This window comes from Ambystoma mexicanum, chromosome 9 (genome assembly GCF_040938575.1).
Source record: "Ambystoma mexicanum isolate Mex_15411 chromosome 9, UKY_AmexF1_1, whole genome shotgun sequence".
NCBI classification, from domain to species: Eukaryota; Metazoa; Chordata; class Amphibia; order Caudata; family Ambystomatidae; genus Ambystoma; species Ambystoma mexicanum.
Genome location: NC_090931.1, coordinates 1,377,794,925 through 1,377,813,860, shown reverse-complemented (window position 1 = coordinate 1,377,813,860; position 18,936 = coordinate 1,377,794,925). Strand labels below are relative to the sequence as shown.

At 41.9% G+C, this 18,936-nt stretch overlaps 1 protein-coding gene across 1 annotated transcript in view; it reads right to left on the bottom strand.

The window, feature by feature from the left end:
* The window catches only part of LOC138489132 (contactin-associated protein-like 5), a 1,196,734-nt gene that overhangs the window by 660,487 nt on the left and 517,311 nt on the right, over positions 1-18,936 (bottom strand). The window contains exons 5-6 of the mRNA XM_069616767.1: positions 14,074-14,277; positions 4,274-4,458 (exon numbers count right to left, since the gene is read on the bottom strand). Coding sequence (XP_069472868.1) covers positions 4,274-4,458; positions 14,074-14,277 — 389 coding nt within the window. The remainder of the gene's footprint in view (positions 1-4,273; positions 4,459-14,073; positions 14,278-18,936) is intronic.

Sequence of the window (18,936 nt, the reverse complement as noted above, 5' to 3'; positions counted from 1 at the left end):
CCAGGCTGTGTGAGGCTGGCAGGCTTTTAAGGGGCAGCCTGCTGCGTGGCCATGCAGAAAAGCATGTTTTTTGTATATATATTCAGCATTAAATCTTGTTCAGACTCCGTGAACAAACAGTTGCTTAGTTCTGGCAGCTCTATTGCCATTTACCATATGTCTGCTCCTCTGTTCCAAGTTCGTGCTCTGCTTCCACAACTGGAATCTCCAAAGAGGTAGGCATTTAATGGGAGAAGCCATGTGTGTTTTTCCTGTCAAATAGACTCTAATGGCATGCAGTGGTGGCTGGTCCTAACCCCACCAGCCTCAACTCAGCAGCGTTGCCACTCCCAACATGTCCATGGGAGAAGGGCACTTTGATGTGATGTGAACTAGACAACTGTGGGCCAGAGTGGCACTCACTGAGCAGCTCCACATCACATGCACAGAGCACTCACACGTAGCCTCCTTCAAAATGGGTTTGCAATAGTAGGGCACTTATGAAACCAATCGCAACAAGTGAATACTGTCGTGACACCCAGATGCAGAAACCTCCAGATAACGTGGATGGAACACATCCCAAATTCGGAGAAACAATCACTTGTTATTATTATTATTATTATTATTATTATTATTATTATTATTATTATGGCTAGAGTATTTATTGACCACTGATCAAATCCGACGAGCAACAGAGCCCTTTACAAGTTATGGGGGAAGTACACACTGAGGGAAGCCAATATACAAGGCAGTTAACAACGGGAGAGGGAAAGGGTGGGCACTTTGACACCAAGGGATCTACACACAACCAGGGGAGGTAATGGGGGATCAGCCTGTCTCGCATGAGGCAGGGAGTGTTTGTGGACTTAGGTGTTTGGGAGGAGCCATTCCTTGAAGAGGAATGTCTTGAGCTCCCTACTGAAAAGCAGATGAGAAGACGCAAGTCTCGTGTTGACAGGGAGGAGGTTCCAGAGTCTGGGTGCATAGACAAAAAAGGCCTGTGGTTTGAATGGCTCTTTTTATGTTTAGAGTGAACATCATGATGACCCATTAAACACCTAAGAAAGGAAGAGGAGGTTCCAATGGTAATATTGCATCCCGTGTTACTGGGTCACAGCTGTTTACTGAATAAGCCAATTGCTCCCAGCTCTTAAGTGTTTGAGGAAATCTGAAGTAGTTTGTGTTTTATGTTGTCGTTTCCTTCTGTATATAGTTTTGCATTATTGGAACGCAAGCAAGAACATTGTGTTTTAGAGCACAATAAAGAATATACAGTGACCATTGAACAATACATAAGAAAAGGAGTGCAGGTGAGATAAGAGGCCACGCAAAGACGGAAGTGAAGGGGTTTTGCTTGCTTTAGCCAATAAAAGGGCACATGCTCTCGCCTGTGTGAAGGTTATCAACTCATTCATCAGGCGTTTATCAGGTTTTTCGTTCTAGGCTCGAAGTTCTTCCCTGTCTGCAAAGGTTCATAGGGCTCAGCAGACATGGCAATTCCTCAGGTATATGCCCCCCATTTGGTACTCTCCAAAGCACATCCCACTGTGGCTGGCATTGTCCAATATTCTGAAATACTTTACTGTTATTAATGATGGCATGACGAATGCCTTCAATCTTGTCATTCGTAATAGCATTTGTGATATTATTAATTATCTGAGGAGCCGCACAAAGGATGACCTGTTATTAACGTTGCTTAGATACCTTAGCTAGCATAATTAACAGCCCTTTAAATGAAGTATTTCTAAGGAATTTCTCAATTTGTAACTGAAAATGTCTACTCTAAAAGTAACCTTGCTGCCCTTGCAAATAAAGATGTTTATCTGCGCATGAAAAAAATAAACGCACTGTTGTTACCATGCATGATTACTTAAAGCCATGGAGGGCAACATGTGTTGCTTCAGATGTGTCTGCCTACTATTTCCATGGCCCCACATCATTACCTGTGCTGGCCTGGCTAAGGCAGATGGGAGTTGCGCTACAAATCTGATTACCACCACCATGATGGAGCACAGAGACCGCCATCATCTAAGTTATACATGGGATTGCTTACATATCCTCCACAACCTCTATGGTGACTTGGACACAAGAGATCATGGTGCCAACCTCAAATCCTTGCCATGTACATAGGCTGCAATGGAAAAGCCATTTAGTGGCACACCTCAACAGATTCCAACTCATCCAGATGGGCCCCAACAGATCCCAGAAACAACCAATAATTTGTACAACCATTCAAAGCTCCATCCTATTCCTGGTCATCTTCGAACCTCCACATGACACTTCTAGGGGGAAATCCATGCCAGCACCAACATTAAGACACAATAAAATTCAGAGACACACATATTTACTTAACGATCAATTTCATCAACAACATCCATTTACTCAAGCACTGCTTGACCCTCAACTAAGTTTGGATGTGAAGCACCTACCTGAAGCTCCACTCTACAAAGACCAAACACATACTCCTAGGAAACCCTAGTTATGCCCAAGTCCAGAGATGGATGGCTGATATGAAGCTCAAAGTATACATACCTCAGTTCTCACCCAGCTCAAAATATCTCAGGTTTACTATTGGCTATGATCTCTCATTCAAAACCCACATTGCCAAGAAGACTCAAGCAAAATGGTAATAGATTGCGTCCCTCTACAGAGTCAGGCTGTTCCTCCATTTTCCTAGCTTCAGAAGAGTTGTCCAAGCACTGATCATCTCCCATCGGACATGGCAACACCCTACTCACAGAAGGGCCCCTTTCAAAAATGGCCAGCATGCTGCAGCAAATCTCATCACAGGATTAAATAATGTAATCACATCACCCTATCCTGAAGGAACTGCACAGGCTAACCCTTTAATCACCCATCATGTTCGAGACTGCCTGAAGCAGTCATAACAAAAACACCATACCGTCTGTCCAAGAAACTCACCATCTTCCAAGGTCAATACAACTTCTTAAGCAACATTGTCACCAGACTGGAAACAAAGAACTCTAAGAAGAAAGAAAACAGCAAACAGGCTTTTTCCTGCTAAACCCAGATCTGTTCTGTGAGGTCCCTCCTCTCCCACTTTTATTCTATATTTAACCAAAACCATGCTTCTGGGGCACCTCAAGAAGTCAAGACTATCAGCCCACAATTTGCTCTTCGTACATGGTGAGTTATTGCCTTCCGCGATGCTGATAGATCATTAACAGGCTTGACTCAGCTAGGTTTGAACAGTTCATGACCATGTTTGTTGCCTTTTCCTTTAAAATGTGCATGCTTCCCTGCCCACACAGGCTCTCAGAGTGTGGGGAAAAAACACTTTTCGCCTTGAGTGTTTCTGATATTTGTGGCATCCGGTTCAGGATTAACTGAACCCAGCAGAACCTCCCACCATTTTAATTTTCATCATATCTAGTTGCAAGTAACATATTTGCACATGTGAAAGCATTACAACACGGCTATTTTTTGTGACTGGGTATGCCTGAGAAAGAATGAGGTGTTTTGGAAGATGTTAGAATTCCTTTGCAGAACTACCTGTAAAAACCTGTACTTTTCACACAATTTCCTTTGACACTGCACCATTTTAACCTGCTACCTTCAACATTTTCTATGGGAAGGCACTACATGAAATCCCTATTGTGTGGTTTGTACTGGCTTAATAACTTTGTTCACAGAGGAAGCAGCCTCATGCTGGTCATGAGACCCCGCTGGTGGTGTTCAAGCACCTCCAAAAGTGACCTCTCAAATTAATTTGATCCTTCATCCAAAAATTGGGTGACCCTCAAAATACTTCAGGTCATTTTTGGATGTGCAGTCTAGCTCTTGGGCCTCTTACTTCCCCCAATTCCTCCCACCACAACCTCCAGCAAGCACAGGCACTCTATGTTCCTATTTACGGCTCAAAAATCCTAGACATGGAAAAAGGTTGTTTAACATAGTGGAATGTCATTTTGGAGTGTGCCAGGCTCCAGTAGTGTAGTGGGGCATTGAATAGCACTATGTGGGGGATGGCAGTATCCTGACCTCCCTTTCAGGGGCTTGATTTGTGACCCATGGGAACTCGACCCCCCCTCCCCCCCACCTCCCCACGGAAGTTATTTCCACCTGGGGGAAGATCTGATAGTACATTGGACTTGAAGCACCCAAGATCCAGGTGGTTTGAGATTTTCACCTGGATGCTCACCTATCAATTTCCCACCATTGTGTTCCAGGTCTGCATGTTTTCATGGAACATGCCCATATGCACCAAGCTGAGGAAATGGGTGAAGCATATGTCTACTGTACTGGTCAGGGCATCCAGTTTAATTTGACACACCTCATAAGCAATGTCCAGATGATCTGCGTCTCCTTTGGTCCGGAACTGCTGGGTGTGCCGGTCCACGGTGAAGTTCACCTGCTTGTTGTACCGCACTATGAGCACCGAGTGCCAGTGCTGGTCGTCCAGAAGGCTGCCCAGTGTCACCGAAGTGTGGCTGCTACTGAAGTGCATCTTGGACTCACCTGCCAAGGATCAGTGAAGAGAAGACATTGTCAGAGGTTAAGCAAAAGGCGTGGCCTCTTCTACACACACATTGAACTCCTTAACTGCCAGGCTATTATGTAAGTATATGCACAAAGGACACGCATACTTGTCCTTGGCATTTTTACAGCTGATGTTGACATTTGAAAGCACTGTGCTTGTATTGAAAGATTTCCCATTTTTTATTCATATTGACCATAAGTAGGAATTATGCGCGCACAATATCTCTTCATCAGAGCACTTTGCTCAATCCAAATCATAGTTAAACAATCATGCTCGTTCGATGTCATTATAAAACAAACACACATGTTTTATGAATGAGAAATCTTTTGTTCTAATAGTAAAGCCATCCGTCCCCAAAAAATGTTTAGTGACATTTATTGATCTCTTGTTAAATGGAGGATGACAATACAGTTAGGGAGACCTATGAGAAACATAACACGTTCAAAGGAAACTATGTTCCCCACAGATGTTCTTCTTTTTGGGTATGATAAAGTTCATTTGCATTATACATATATCATGTATTTGTTATCTTGAGCTATAAGCTGCATTATATTTCTATCTAGCCCCTTAAAGCTATGCATAGTGCATGCATTGCATAAAACACTCTGAATGAAAAAAGGGTCTATTGTTTAAATGAAGCGGAAAACAATAACATTGTTTCATAGTTTCAGGGAGAAAAATATTGCATAATAAATAGTGTTTGCTTCATAAGATTGTTAATGTATTCGAGTGATTGTAAACACCTAGTGCAGTAGGACTCTGTGCAAGTAACTATGGGAGATGACCACCCATTAAGTTTTCCAGAAGGCCCAGCAATGTCTACTTTAGTCCCCTCATGAAGAGTGTCCAGGATGTTTACCAAAGATGGTAGACACCCAAAGGAGTACATTTTTCCCAATCTATTGCAAATCACACAGTCCGAAGCCTTTAAAATCAAGAAGCGCCATATAAACAGGCCCCTTACATGCTCTTGATTGATTAGCCGATAGCTGTAAAATAAACTATTTAATGAAGTCCTAGTCCCCTTCTTAAAACTAGATTGAAAGACATCCTCACAACCCGTTTTACTTGCACAACACTGTAATTATTTAAGAATTATGCTGGCAAAAATTGTCTTTGATGAGTCCAATAACGAAATTGGGCGATAAGTTAATGGTTGAAATCTATCACCACTTTTAAAAATTAAAATCACCACTGCACATTTCCAAGAGGAAGGGATAACTTGAGTCTTTAAAATGTTGTTAAATAAAACCAACAGTACATTGGCCCCGAAATGTGGGTCATATTTCAATATCACATCTGACAAATCAACTCTACCTCTAACACTATAGCACTATCCCAATTCACCCTCATGATAGATACAGAAACTAACCCAACCGAACAAGCATATCGCGTTGAAAAGTGATCCACCCATAAATCCTCACCAATTGGTTGGACTTGGAGAGAACCTTGAGTGTGAGTAAATTTAACACGTTTCCAAAAAGTACTGAAATCTTTGCACATAATGCATTGAAGCATCTACTTGGGATCATACAAAGAAAGCAAAAATCTATAGGATTTTAACCATTTTGATTAATTCTATTTTATTTGAGAAATGTGTCTTAAAGAATTTGAACCCTCCTTATGCAATTGTCTATTGTCCCTGTGTATCTCAATTTTTTAAATGTGTATCATTACAGATCCTATCACCTTCTTAAGATGCTTATCTGTTGTTAAACCACTCAATATCCTTTGTAGCATAGGAACAAAGGTTTTTGAATTAGTCAATACCACACCATTTCCCGCGAGGGTGGCCTGAACAGAGGCATTAAATGGCTTGGCCATTTTTTGATGCTATAAAATTGCAAAATCTCTTGCTCTGATTTCCACAGACAGGTACCTTAATACTGTGTTTAAATAGTAAAAGAAGAGAGTGATTCTAAAAAAACAACCTTGGTCACGTTCTGCTAAATCCAAAACCTCATTATCACCACCTTGCTCCACCAAGTCTAGTATAGTCAAATGTTGACCTTGTAGCCACATTCTGCTAGCTATACCTCAGAGGTACGCCACCAACCACATTCCCATTTAGCAAAAACAGGTCCCAAGCCTCTAAATCTTGCCTAATTTGATGACCATGTTCCATTGTAATCGCAGAGTCATAAGTCTGCTTCCCCTTGGAATACAATGTGGAGTCTAAAAATTCACTGTTAAAATCATCTCCAATCATTATACTTGCTCCCTCCTCCGGGTTTCTGCCATTAATATCGGAATTGTTAGCTAAAAAAAGATCTAAGTCTACGTTTCTTTGAATAAAATATACATTAAACAATAAGCATGTCTGCATCCTGCTAGTTAACTTATCCCTGCATTACCAATCAAATATCCAGTCTATCTGAATCAATGTTATGCTTAGTAATACCCAAACTCACTTTTCCTGCACAGATGTGACCTCCAAAGGCCCCCCCTATGAAGTTTTTAACATAACAAACTTCAAAACCCTCAATAATTGGGCTATCCGTAATATACGTTTCCTGAAAACATAATACAGTATGTTTATAAAACTACTCCTGATGATGAATTAAATGGGTAAAGCCTCAGGTATTCCATGAAGTCAAAGAAAAATAGATTACTCAATCCAATTGCCCTTCCTCCAGTCTGTCCCTATGGAAAGTATTCATGTTTGAAGCCCAAACATAACTAACAGTCCTTTTACAATTTCTGGAGCTAGAGTGGCGAATAACATGATTACTAACCATCCCTGCCTTGATGATAATAACCAAAGGTATTGAGGAGCTTTGACCTTTCTTCTGAAAACAAAATACTCCTGATTGGGGATCTTGAACCGTAGAACCATCTTGCCCCATAGATTCAAATATTCATCTCCCAATGATAGAAATGTTGGGCGCACTGCTACAATAGCATTTCTAACCATCGTGCAGTACAAATATATCCTAACAAGGTCTGCACAAGTATCCACAATACATTCCACTAAATACACATCTTGTAAAGCAATTAAACAAATGCTTGGTAATTCAAAGAGTAGAGACACAATGTGACTCATTACAAGTATGGCGGTAAGGCAACAACGGCGCCGGCATCGCTACCGGCACCGTTGCTACTGTACCACCATACTACAAGTTCTGCTCCCGAGTGCTTCTGACCTGGTGGCCGTACCGGTACCTGTAAGCAGAACAGGACTATAGCACTGGCACCGTTATTAACGGTACTGGTGCTACCACCTTACCCATTCCCATTCAGCCCTTTGGGGCCAAATGGGGATGGGGAGTCCCTTATTACCGGCACCCACGAATGGGCAATTACTGGGTCCGCCAAACTCCGCCAAACTCAGCATGACCCGGTAATTACCCATTCACGGGGGCCGGTAAAATCATGGGTCCGGCGGCAGCCGTGCCTGTTTTACAGGCACGGCTACCACCAGCCTTGTAATGAGGCCCCAGGTAACACTGATTCAGGGGTCTACCCTCTTTCTCTCAAAATAGCTGACCCAAAAACAAAGTATGTGGCTCAGAAGAGGAACAGCAATCCTTTGTAGCCTTAACAGCAACATGTTGATCTACCCACTTTGATTGTATAGAGTACACTTGGCCTAGCTCTATTGCCTTTATGATAGGTTTTAATGATTTCCCCATATCTTTATTAAAATGCATCAATTTCCTTTTCCTCTTTTCTTTCAAAGTATGTAAGATAGGATAGGGAAACTTGTGGGGGGCTTATTTGCCTTAAGCTTCTCAGGGCAGACAGGAAGTGCCAATGGATGTAGAGAGGAGCCACCCAAATCATCCCTTTTTAAACCAGACACCTTGAGCATCTGTGGGTATAAATCTAAACCTGATTTTTCCTCCTGCACTTTCACAAACGTATTTGCATCAGATTGAAATGTGTACGACACATAATATGTTGATAGATCCCTTTTATTCAACTATCAGGTGTACCCGTGCTTCACACAGTAATTCCTACTTAAGTCATAGTTTGAAGTGTATTTAATGAACTAAACCAATGCTTCTGTGTAGACAATATTGCTAGTCTTTCCTGTAGGAGCTATTGTGAAAAATTGTGTTTGTTTCCAACTCTGGAGCAAGCCACATAAAGCTGACGATGAGAAAAGCTTGAATCCCGTAAATTGGTTACAGCTACTTTGAGTTGGAGCATCGAGGTTGTGCAGCTACATTATTGGTGTCCTAATCTACAGCCAAGGCAGCAGTGACCTCAACTTAATTTCTGTACGAGTAGGGCTAAAGTGTATAAGCTTAAAGTGCAATACCAGTACGTGTATGGCTGAAGCATGTAAGATTGTACTGTTGAGATGACATACATTCAGCAACTTCCATGGGAAATGAAGTTTCTGTATCATGAACGAACTGCCATGATGTGATGGATAACATCATTGTGGACACTATTGAAGAGACATGCACCATTTCCTATCACCCGCATTACTACAAAATCACCGTTTTGTGTCACCCACATGACTTCAAAAGTGAGTGCTGCTAATGTCAGCTAGAATGCTAATAGTGTGGAAAGTTTAGGAACAATGAACTGTGGGATGTATTGACCTACTCTGCTGTGCTACGTGGCATCACCATGGCAGTTATGGGGAAAGAAAAAGCAGCAATGGCGGCAAAACCCTTGTGCGCGCCAAAACCTACAAAAACCTACCAAAACCGTGTGCTTCAGCACACAAAAAGAGGGATGCTCAACCTCCCACCCATGGTGCATGTGCAGTGGAAAGGAGCACACCCGGCGGAAATGTGCCAGTGGGTTCCATAACCAGCAAACAGAGTGCAGAGAGAGAGAGGCAGCACTTTGCAAATGAAACCCAAACATGTGCCTACAAATGACATTTGCTTTGTTGCCAAAAACTCCAAAATGCCTATAACACAACACTTTCAACATTCACAATCTTGTCTGGTGCTAAAATGTATGTGTCAATTGAAACATTGTGAAACATACAAAGTCTGAAAACTGACAGCCTCTATGCCAAAATCTGGGTGCAGTAGTCAAAGGAGACTGATGAAACTTTAAAAGTGAGCTAGAATTCAAAAGCCTGCTGGATTTGCAAACAGAAAAAGGATTGTTGCCAAAAAGGAATACAGATTTTAGTTGTGTTTTTGATTCCACAGATTTTAAGGCCACGAAAGAAATGTATTTGTATGTGATGCAGTGGCTTTTGCTATGTTTAAAAGAAAATCAGCTTGGCTGAAGCTGCAAAAAACTGGAAAAGCAGGTTTGTCTCCCAGAAGGGGGGCCTTCCTCTCAGCAGAAACTCACGAGGAGGTGTTAATTGCAGGTTAGAACAGAATCTTGTCTACAGAAGGCAAAGGAACAATGACAAAGTTGCAGCACAGGAAACTGGAGGTGTGAAGGCAGTCGTAAACTCTCTTGGAAGGAACAAGCCATGAGGGGGATGCCTTGGACTGCAGGGAAACAAAAAGAGACAGAGCCAAGCAACCATCTGTTGCTAAACATGAACAAAGAACACTTTTTAAAAGACTTATAACTTGCTATTCAAAATGGTGAAAAATATAATAAAATAAATATAAATTGTGTGACATGTTCTGTGACATGTTCTGGACAGGAATGGCAAGATATGTGATTTTATGCAAAATGTATTACTGTTAGAATTGTGAAAATGTGCACGCCTATCCCTATGTTAAACATGCACATTTGTGGAAAGTTGCATAAAACTTGGAAACTGTGTGCATAGTGAAAAGGACAACATTCTGTAAAAAGTTAAAACAAGATCCTACAGCTGCGAGAATTTGATGAAAAGGTGCTACACAAAATATGGCATCTTTGTGTATGATTTATATAAAGGTGACTAATGTAGAAATGTGTGCTTAGTGTAAAATCCGATTTTGAGACCAGTGGCTAAAGGGAGGTCTCTGAGGACTGTAAAGCAAATCATAAAATGTGACATCTGCCGGCCTTGATCCAATCACCCCAAATGCAAGGAGGAGATGAAGTGTTGACCCTACCCCAGCTCAAAGGGGCAATCTTAGCTAAGCCGGCCCACACACCCCCTTTATGATGTCATTTTAGAGCATACATACAGACAGCTGATAGCACATAAAGACAGATAGATCCACTCACTTTCCTGTTGCTAGCGGAGCGCCCTCTGCTGAAATCTACATTTTCCTTGTTCCAGACTCCAGAAACTTGGCAAAGCAAAGGCCTATTGCATAGCTGAACCATTCTCAGCTAGGCCTCAAATTCTAGAACAGAACCCCAAAAGCCGAGGGGAAGCATCATAATACAGCCGGGCGTGCTGTTAATGCTTGCCTGCTGAATTGAAATATACTCAGAACCAAGAAGGGCATATCCCATCCAGTCCTATGCTGTGCTGTGACCAGAGCACCTTGCTGACCCTGTCCAGTCCAATGTGCCCAGCTGTCAGTCCCTGATAGATCCAATTCAGTCATCCAGAATCCTGACGGTCCAGAATCCTGACGGTCCAAAATCGTAAATCCATTGTTTTGTGAGTGTTAACAGAAAGCTAGAAACTGTTGATTCCCGTACATTATCTTGTCCTCTCCTAACCTCTGAACTATCCTTACTATCCATAATCAGTAACATTGTCTGAATCCGTAGTGAAATGTTATTCTGTCTATCTGTAAAAGCATCCTTTTTCCTAGTCATCTTTGTCAACTTTGATCTATTAATTTCATTCGAGTGACCAGCCTAGCGATACAAGGTTGACAGCGAGGAACCAGGACTGAGTCACGCATCACTCCTGACTGTTACCTGTGCCGTCCTGGTGGCTTAGCTTGGATGCTCTAGTCCATAGTCAATATTTTTCTGATTTTAAATTAAAGCCTCTGTCCAAATCCACGCCAATATCTCGCAAAAACATCCTCTACTAAAACCTCTATAACTCCCTCAGTTTTTGTGATAGAAACAAAATTTCAACTCCTACTTGTACCTAACATCCATATCCAAAACATTGAAAACAGTGTGATTCTCTCATTATCGCAAATGTTGCACACGGAAAAGTTTGCCGCAAATTCCCATTTTGAGAAATGTTTACACATGTGAAATTGCTTCCATTTGTTTCCAACCTGGACTTTAATATTTCAATTGTTTTCTTTGGACTAAATCATTGCTGGTGATTGTGTGCAACTGTTCAAAGTGGCCCCCATAGGAATTTATAATAATTTAAGCACTTTTCCTCACATTTAGAGTTCTTGCTCAGCCACTTTAAAAGTCAATCTGACAGTTGAAAAGCCCACTTCGTTGTTCTCTTTCTGTGTAACGGGGGAAGGGGGACGTGGGACACTGTTTGATCTGTATTTTTCCTGAATACCTGCTCTCTCCTTCCATCTCTTTGCATTGCCTATTGGGGGTTGAGGGGTGTTGCATGGGGAACCCCTAACCATAGTGCTATCTGATCTGAACCAACACAAAAGTATTATTTCTGTGCTGCATTTGTTTTGCTCATTACTTATTTCTAGTGTATTAAAGATATTATTCTGTGTTCTGTCAGCCCATTGGTGATTGTTGTTTATCTATTAATATCTATATTGTGATTTTGATCTTAAATAAATAAATAAATACCTTTTACAAACCAGCCTGATTCCTGGGACAGCGTGACCCGGGGTATTTTTAAGTAAGGGGTGTGACACGAGTGGTACATCTTTCAAATAATTTAATCTATATATCAAATAGGTTTTTCCATTGCGCTGTACACTAGGCCGAGAGTAGAGTGTATCGCCTGATTGAAATCCTTAACAGAACTGCTGAAGCTTTCGGAACAATGAACGTAGAACTATGGCAGAACTACGGCGCAAAGAGCCAATTGGAAGGGGAAAGCATTGCAGACTGCCTAAAATATAAATAAATCTGAAAAAGACATACTTCATAATTGTTACATTGTCTACACTATTGAACCTAGCCACATGCCAATTTCCAGGTGTGTAGCATGTTGGGAAGTATGCTGAACATTTTCAACAGACACACATGCATATCCACACATTTCCTTTTCATATATATTTAGAGATTGCTATAGATTCAGCCTGGTGACAAGGGTTTAGCAAATGGGTAATATTACTCTTTCCCTGAACCAGGGAGATATTTGTTTTCTTAAGTTATGGATTTAAAGGTTTTACTTGAGATTAATCCTTATCCAACCAACCGACATTTACACCTAAGATTGCACCCTCATTTCCACTCATTCCACCAATCTTATCAGACAATTTCATAGTCACCGAAATAACATATTGCTTCACTTTAGCCTTACACAATTTTGATTTCAATTTTCTCAGAAATGTACGCGATCCTTTGGTTAGAATTATAGGTATAGATTTGCAATTCTTTTTCGTCTTATTGTTAGTATCATTGGGGTGCACATTTAACACTGTACACTTATTTTGATTATTGCTGTTTAAAGAATGTTGCATTAACACCTCACTTTCATTTCCCAACATCAGTGCAGTTAAAAATGGCTCATTTATTACATCATCATTGATAATGACTACACTCCCTCAGTCCGTCTTTCACAATGTTGTGTCCATTGGGTCCCATCTTCTGGCAGAGGGGCTGACTCACAGACATCCTGAAAGGGTACTGTGCCAAAAATCCCATGATCTATGCTTACAGATGTAGTTACCTTTGATGCACCCTTAAAATCACCATTTGCGATTTTTGTACTCATTTTTTGCTCCTGGCCTAATGCCATTTTAAAAATATCCAAGAAGAACATTTTGAAGATACATCCTTTAAAATTGTATGACCTTCACGCATCTCAAAGTTCAATATATCATCCCATTTAGCCATCAAATTTAAAATTAAATAATATAAGTTAACTCCCCCTTGTCCTAGCCACGTGACCATGAACACAAAAAGAAGCCTCTCCCTCTGACTGCCAGTCAACTCTGCATGCGTAATGCTATTGGTTGGGCTTGAATGGACCTGTTGATGGTAACCACAACTACAACTGTGCAGTCTTTTACCACCTTTTGCGTAATATGGTCCTGGGAAAAGTTTATCTTGCTAGTTTCATGATTACAACAGAAATGGTGAAATGTATTTGGAAACTATATTGTGCAAACATCCAGTTTTTGTGGCCTCAGGAAAATTTATCAGCCACAAAATGATGCTTATTTTTAGGTGTATATCAATTAAACTAGCTAATTCAGATATACAAAATACAATGTTACATCCCGGATCAGTTTTTACATACAGCATAGATGTGAATTGGCAATACATTGTTTGAAAGGTCAATAGAAATATAATCAGTGCTTCATCATATGCTTGTTTTTAGGTGTGGTAGGTACTTATTACCATCTAAGTATGAAGGATTTAAAGGCTTGTTGCATATTCATATGTCTTCTAAACCTGTACAATGTTTCCATGTTACTTTGTCCAACTCCAGGCATCGAGGGCCGGATCCATGTTGGGTTTTCAGGACACCCCTCATAAATATTCATGAGATAAATGTGCATGCAATGAGTCTCAACGTTTGTAAATTCTTTCTCATGAATATTATATTAATGATATCCTGAAAAACCATCAGAATTCTGAACCTCGAGGCATGGTTGTCTGCAACTGTAACATTGATGTGTCACCACAATATGTTTAAACCTTTAGAGCCACCATACCTAGGTTAATGTCCAGTGACAACCTTCCTTTCAGAAGCTGCAGCAGTATATAGTCTCCACGTTGTCCTTCTCCAGAAAATAACACACCATTGCTTTCCATGCTCCTGAACTTGAGTGAGAAGATGTCCCGCACAGTGCTCATCTGCTTCTGGTTGAATCTGTACAGAAGGTAGCTTCTTCCATCGAAATCAGCAACATCTGATCCTAGGTTAAGAAGGGAAGAACATGTTACAGGCATATGAATGGGAGATGGTGCAGCATTTACAATTATTAATGCTGTATCTAAAAATCTACTCACATTTCTCATTCGTTCCTGTGTGACGACCCCACGCACTTCACTGAAGGTGCAGTATCTACTCCAGCACTACACTCTATCAAATTACCCATATTTATAATGTCATGTTACAGTTGTCCCTCTCTCCCTCTCTCTCTAAATGCCAATCTATTAGGATATCTTTGTTTTAAAAGCTGGGCTTGGTTACAAACCATGCTTAAATCCTGGATGGGCATGTGTCATGGAAACATTCCATCTGGAAAACCCTTCCTGCCTTAATGCAAGGATGGATGTCACAGCCATTAAATACTCACATTCAAAACATGAGGCTGTCCAACTCAGTATATAGGGTACACTGTTTTAAACATGCCGACACAAACCCTGCTTCATGGAATGGTGCAAAGTGTATTTGTACAGGGACTTTGCACTGTAAGCATACACTTTGCACAGTTCTATGAATCAGGGATGTTGTTGGCAGTGCAAAGACACTTTCTGCAGTGCAAAGTCACTTTCAACCATGCAAAAAAATCCATGAATCAGCCCCTTAGTGTTTTCAAGCATGCAATCCTTAAATTACAGTTATACTTTCCAAATATAAAGACATGTGGTAATGCCTATGTTCTCAAAATGCATTTTGATTTCAAGCATGGCCTTCAGAAACCATCATTGGTGTTCTTTAAACTATTATGCACTTTAAAAAAAGCCTGAATGATTGAAGCATTTCCTGAGGCCTTTTCAGCATTACTGATGTTGCTCTGGACAAAAACGCCACTTCTTCCATACATTGCTTTCGAGTAAGCCGGATGAAGTTTCTTAAATATCAACAATTATAGTCAGTTTTACTTTTTTTCCAACATCTTTCCTACAGATTGGGCATATACACGAATTTGGTTATGGGGATTGAACCCCTGTACTCACCAGAGCATCTATGCTAACCAGACATTAACATCAATTGATTCACCAAAGATTTATCTATGGTGATACTCTTGCTGAGTCACCACTTACCTTGACAATTTGTTATTTGACCATTTGGACACACGCCTTGATAACGACCGGATTGGTCGAAACACGTGTCGGCTGTTTATGACCAAATAAATTCTGCACACAAGCACATGACCCTGTTCTACAGTTTGGACTTTCTTGAACATATTTTTCTTGGAACTGCGCATTGGGTTTACCTTCACTCCATAGTTTACTGTTCCATGTGTCCCGGTGCTGTTTAGGGGGCACCAGTGGAAGGTTTCCAATGCAGCAGAATCACATTGCTTCGATTAGTGATACTTAATAGCGCACTGCTACCTTACGACCCCTAGTTTGCTCTTTTTTGCTGTCTTTCCTCTTTATGTTTGCTTTTAAGATTTGTAAGATGAGGCAGGAACTACGGGCCTGGGCATTATTTTAATCTCTGTTCTTGGAGAGCAGCAACTGTATCACAACGTTTGTGAAAAGCATTTCACAGATGATCAAAATAGTCTGGCAAAATTATGCCTGATCAACATTTATTTTCTTTAATTTAGTATGAAAGTTATGAGAAAGCAGGCTACTTTTCTTTCTTAAGACAACTTTACATGCAGGGGCTACGTTACAGTGTTGAGGTCTCCCGTTGTTTCAACGATAACAAATACTTAAAAGTAATTTACTTCGAAGTGATTGCTTTGAATTATTTTGAATTATATATATGTAATTGTGGGTTAAGGAGTAAAAAGGGGGTGTGGAGGGGTTTGGAATAGGGGTGTAGTATAGGGGAAGGGGATCATGAGGAGGATTCCCCAAATAAAATAAATAAAAAACTATTTGATGAACATTTTTGTAGTAATCCCTTTGAAGTAAATGACCACAAATACAATGTTGTCACTGAATTAGCATGGAACACATGTAGAGATATGAAAACTTCAAAATTAAATTACCTTATGAAATTATCTGGCCAAGTGACTTAATAATGCTCTCCTCCAATAGTTATGTATCCCTGTGAAAAAAACGGCTTTTTCAGGAAACAATGGGGCAGGTATTTCAATCATGCATTATCATCTAGTCTTTCAACTAATTTGCCCAACAATTATTATGACAATTCATCCAAAGAAGTCTCCTAATAATAAAAAGTGTTTGAATTGCAAAGCGTCTTCGCTTAAAAATAAATCTAGTCCATTCAAAAAATGGTCAGCTAGACCTGGAGGTCGATAGCAGTGAATTACTTCCATTGCTCAGTATGGGACCAGCTAACAATTAACAATATTAGGCCAATCAAACTATCCTAAGCAATGTGACTTCCATGCTGGGCTGAGCGGGTGACTGCAGGCTGCAGACCCTCTGTGGGCCTGTTTTTCAAATGTGTTGGTTGCTTTATTCTTCCCCTGTGTGTGTGCTTCCCCTTCCCCCTCTCCCCTTCCGTGATCTTCGTCGCTGTTTCCCTCCCTCCCTCCCGCCTCCCAATCCTCCCACCCGATCCTGATTGGCTTCTGTATTTCCTGGGTCAAGCGAGGTAGCCTAGCAGTTCACCGCACTCGCCACTTCCATGCTGGGCATAGCGTGTGACTGCAGTCTGCTCCTAATGGTATTCAGACCCTCTGTGTGCCTGTTTTTCAAATGTGATGGTTGCTTTCATTTTACCCTCTGTGTGTGCTCCCTCTGCCCCCTCACCCCTTCCGTGGTCTGTGTCGCTGCTTCCCTCCCTTACTCACGCCTCCCAGCCCTCCCATCCCCTCCTGATTGGCTGCTGTATTTCCTGGGCCAAGCTAGGTAGCCTAGCAGTTCACTGCCCTCGCCACTTCCATGCTGGGCTGAGCAGGTGACTGCAGGCTGCAGATCCTCGGTGGGCCTGTTTTTCAAATGTGTTTGTTGCTTTATTCTTCCCCTGTGTGTGTGCTTCCCCTTCCCCCGTCCCCTTCCGTGGTCTTCATCGCTGTTTCTCTCACTCCCTCCCTCCCGCCTCCAAATCCTCCCACCCGATCCTGATTGGCTCCTGTATTTCCTGGGTCAAGCGAGGTAGCCTAGCAGTTCACCGCGCTCGCCACTTCCATGCTGGGCTGAGCAGTTGACTGCAGGCTGCAGATCCTCGGTGGGCCTGTTTTTCAAATTTGTTGGTTGCTTTATTTTTCCCCTCTGTGTGTGCTCCCCCTGCACCCTCTCTCCTTGCGTGGTCTTCGTTGCTGATTCCCTCGCTCCCGCCTCCCAGGCCTCCTACCCCATTCTGATTGACACGTCCTCCCCCTCCTCATTACAGGCGCTACCAGGGCAGCCCCTGCCGGCAGCTCCATGGCTAAGGGCCCCTAAGCCAAAGGGCGGCTCCCACTGTTGCAGTTCCTGTTGTGTCTACAGGTGTCCACAGGGGACACCAGTCAGCCATCCAGTCTAGTCCCACAGGCTTCCCTGCTTACCCCGCATCTACCTTCAGACTCTGAAATTCAGCTGTGCTTTTCCCCGTGTTATAATATGCATTGCATCAGTATTTTCTTAAAAAATTGCCTTGTGAAAACTAGGCCTTCTCTCCCCCATTCAGGATTCTCAAATGTAGGTGTATTTCTCCCAGTGTTTTTATAATATGCACTGTATCAGTATTTAAAAATTGCATTGTGTAAACTAGGCCTTTTCTCCCCCATTCAGGATTCTCATACGTAGGTGTGTTTCTCCCCGTGTTGTTATAATATGCACTGTATCAGTATTTTAAAAAAAATTGCATTGTGAAAACTAGGCCTCCCCCATTCAGGATTATCAAACTTAGGTGTGCCTCTCCCCGTGTTGTTATAATATGCACTGTATCAGCATTAAACATTTTAAAAAAAATTGCATTGTGAAAACTAGGCCTTTTCTCCCCCCATTCAGGATTCTCAAACTTAGGTGTGTCTTCTCACATGTCTAAAATGTGATTTTGTGAGCTCTTTAATCCTGAGTGTCATCGTTTTGCCCTATTGCTCAACTTGCTTGCCTCTAGCTTTCTTGTCTGCCTACTCTAGTGTCCTTCGCTAGTGTTTCCCCCTCTCCTTCCACCCCCCTCCTCTCCCACCTACTCTATGGTGCTCTCTGTCTTGCCTATCTTTTCTAACTGCTTCTCTATTGACTATCCTGCTCTCCTTACTAAATCTGGTAGGAAGAAGTTTAAAAAGGACATCCTGGTCTCCAATTCAGGCCTCGCTATCACTGACACCTACACCAGTGCCTCCTTCAAGGAAACTCTCACCGACATCCTCTTTATCGTTCCTTCACCAGACCTATGTACCCTTCATATGGTCTCTGTGCTCTCTCCTTTCTCCTCTTCTCCCATTAATGGTGGCACCCATTGAGACGCCCTCCTGGTCTTGTTCTATTTCTCTAAGGTCATCATTAATGTTTACTGTAATGGGACTTTCTTGGTCCAAGGCTCTCAGGCCAACCTTCAACTCTTTGATAGACGCTTACCGTGCCTCATCAACTTCCTTTCTTCTCCTGCTGTCCCCTCTCCCCTTTCCTTGACTACCTCGCCTCCCCATTCTGCCTCCTCCTTGGCTACCTTGCCTCCTCCTGCCCTCTGTGCCCCCTCCTGGGCTCCTTCTACACCGCCGTAGTCAAACACATCTCTGATATCTGCCGCCTTCTGGGAGAATTGGACCCCGATG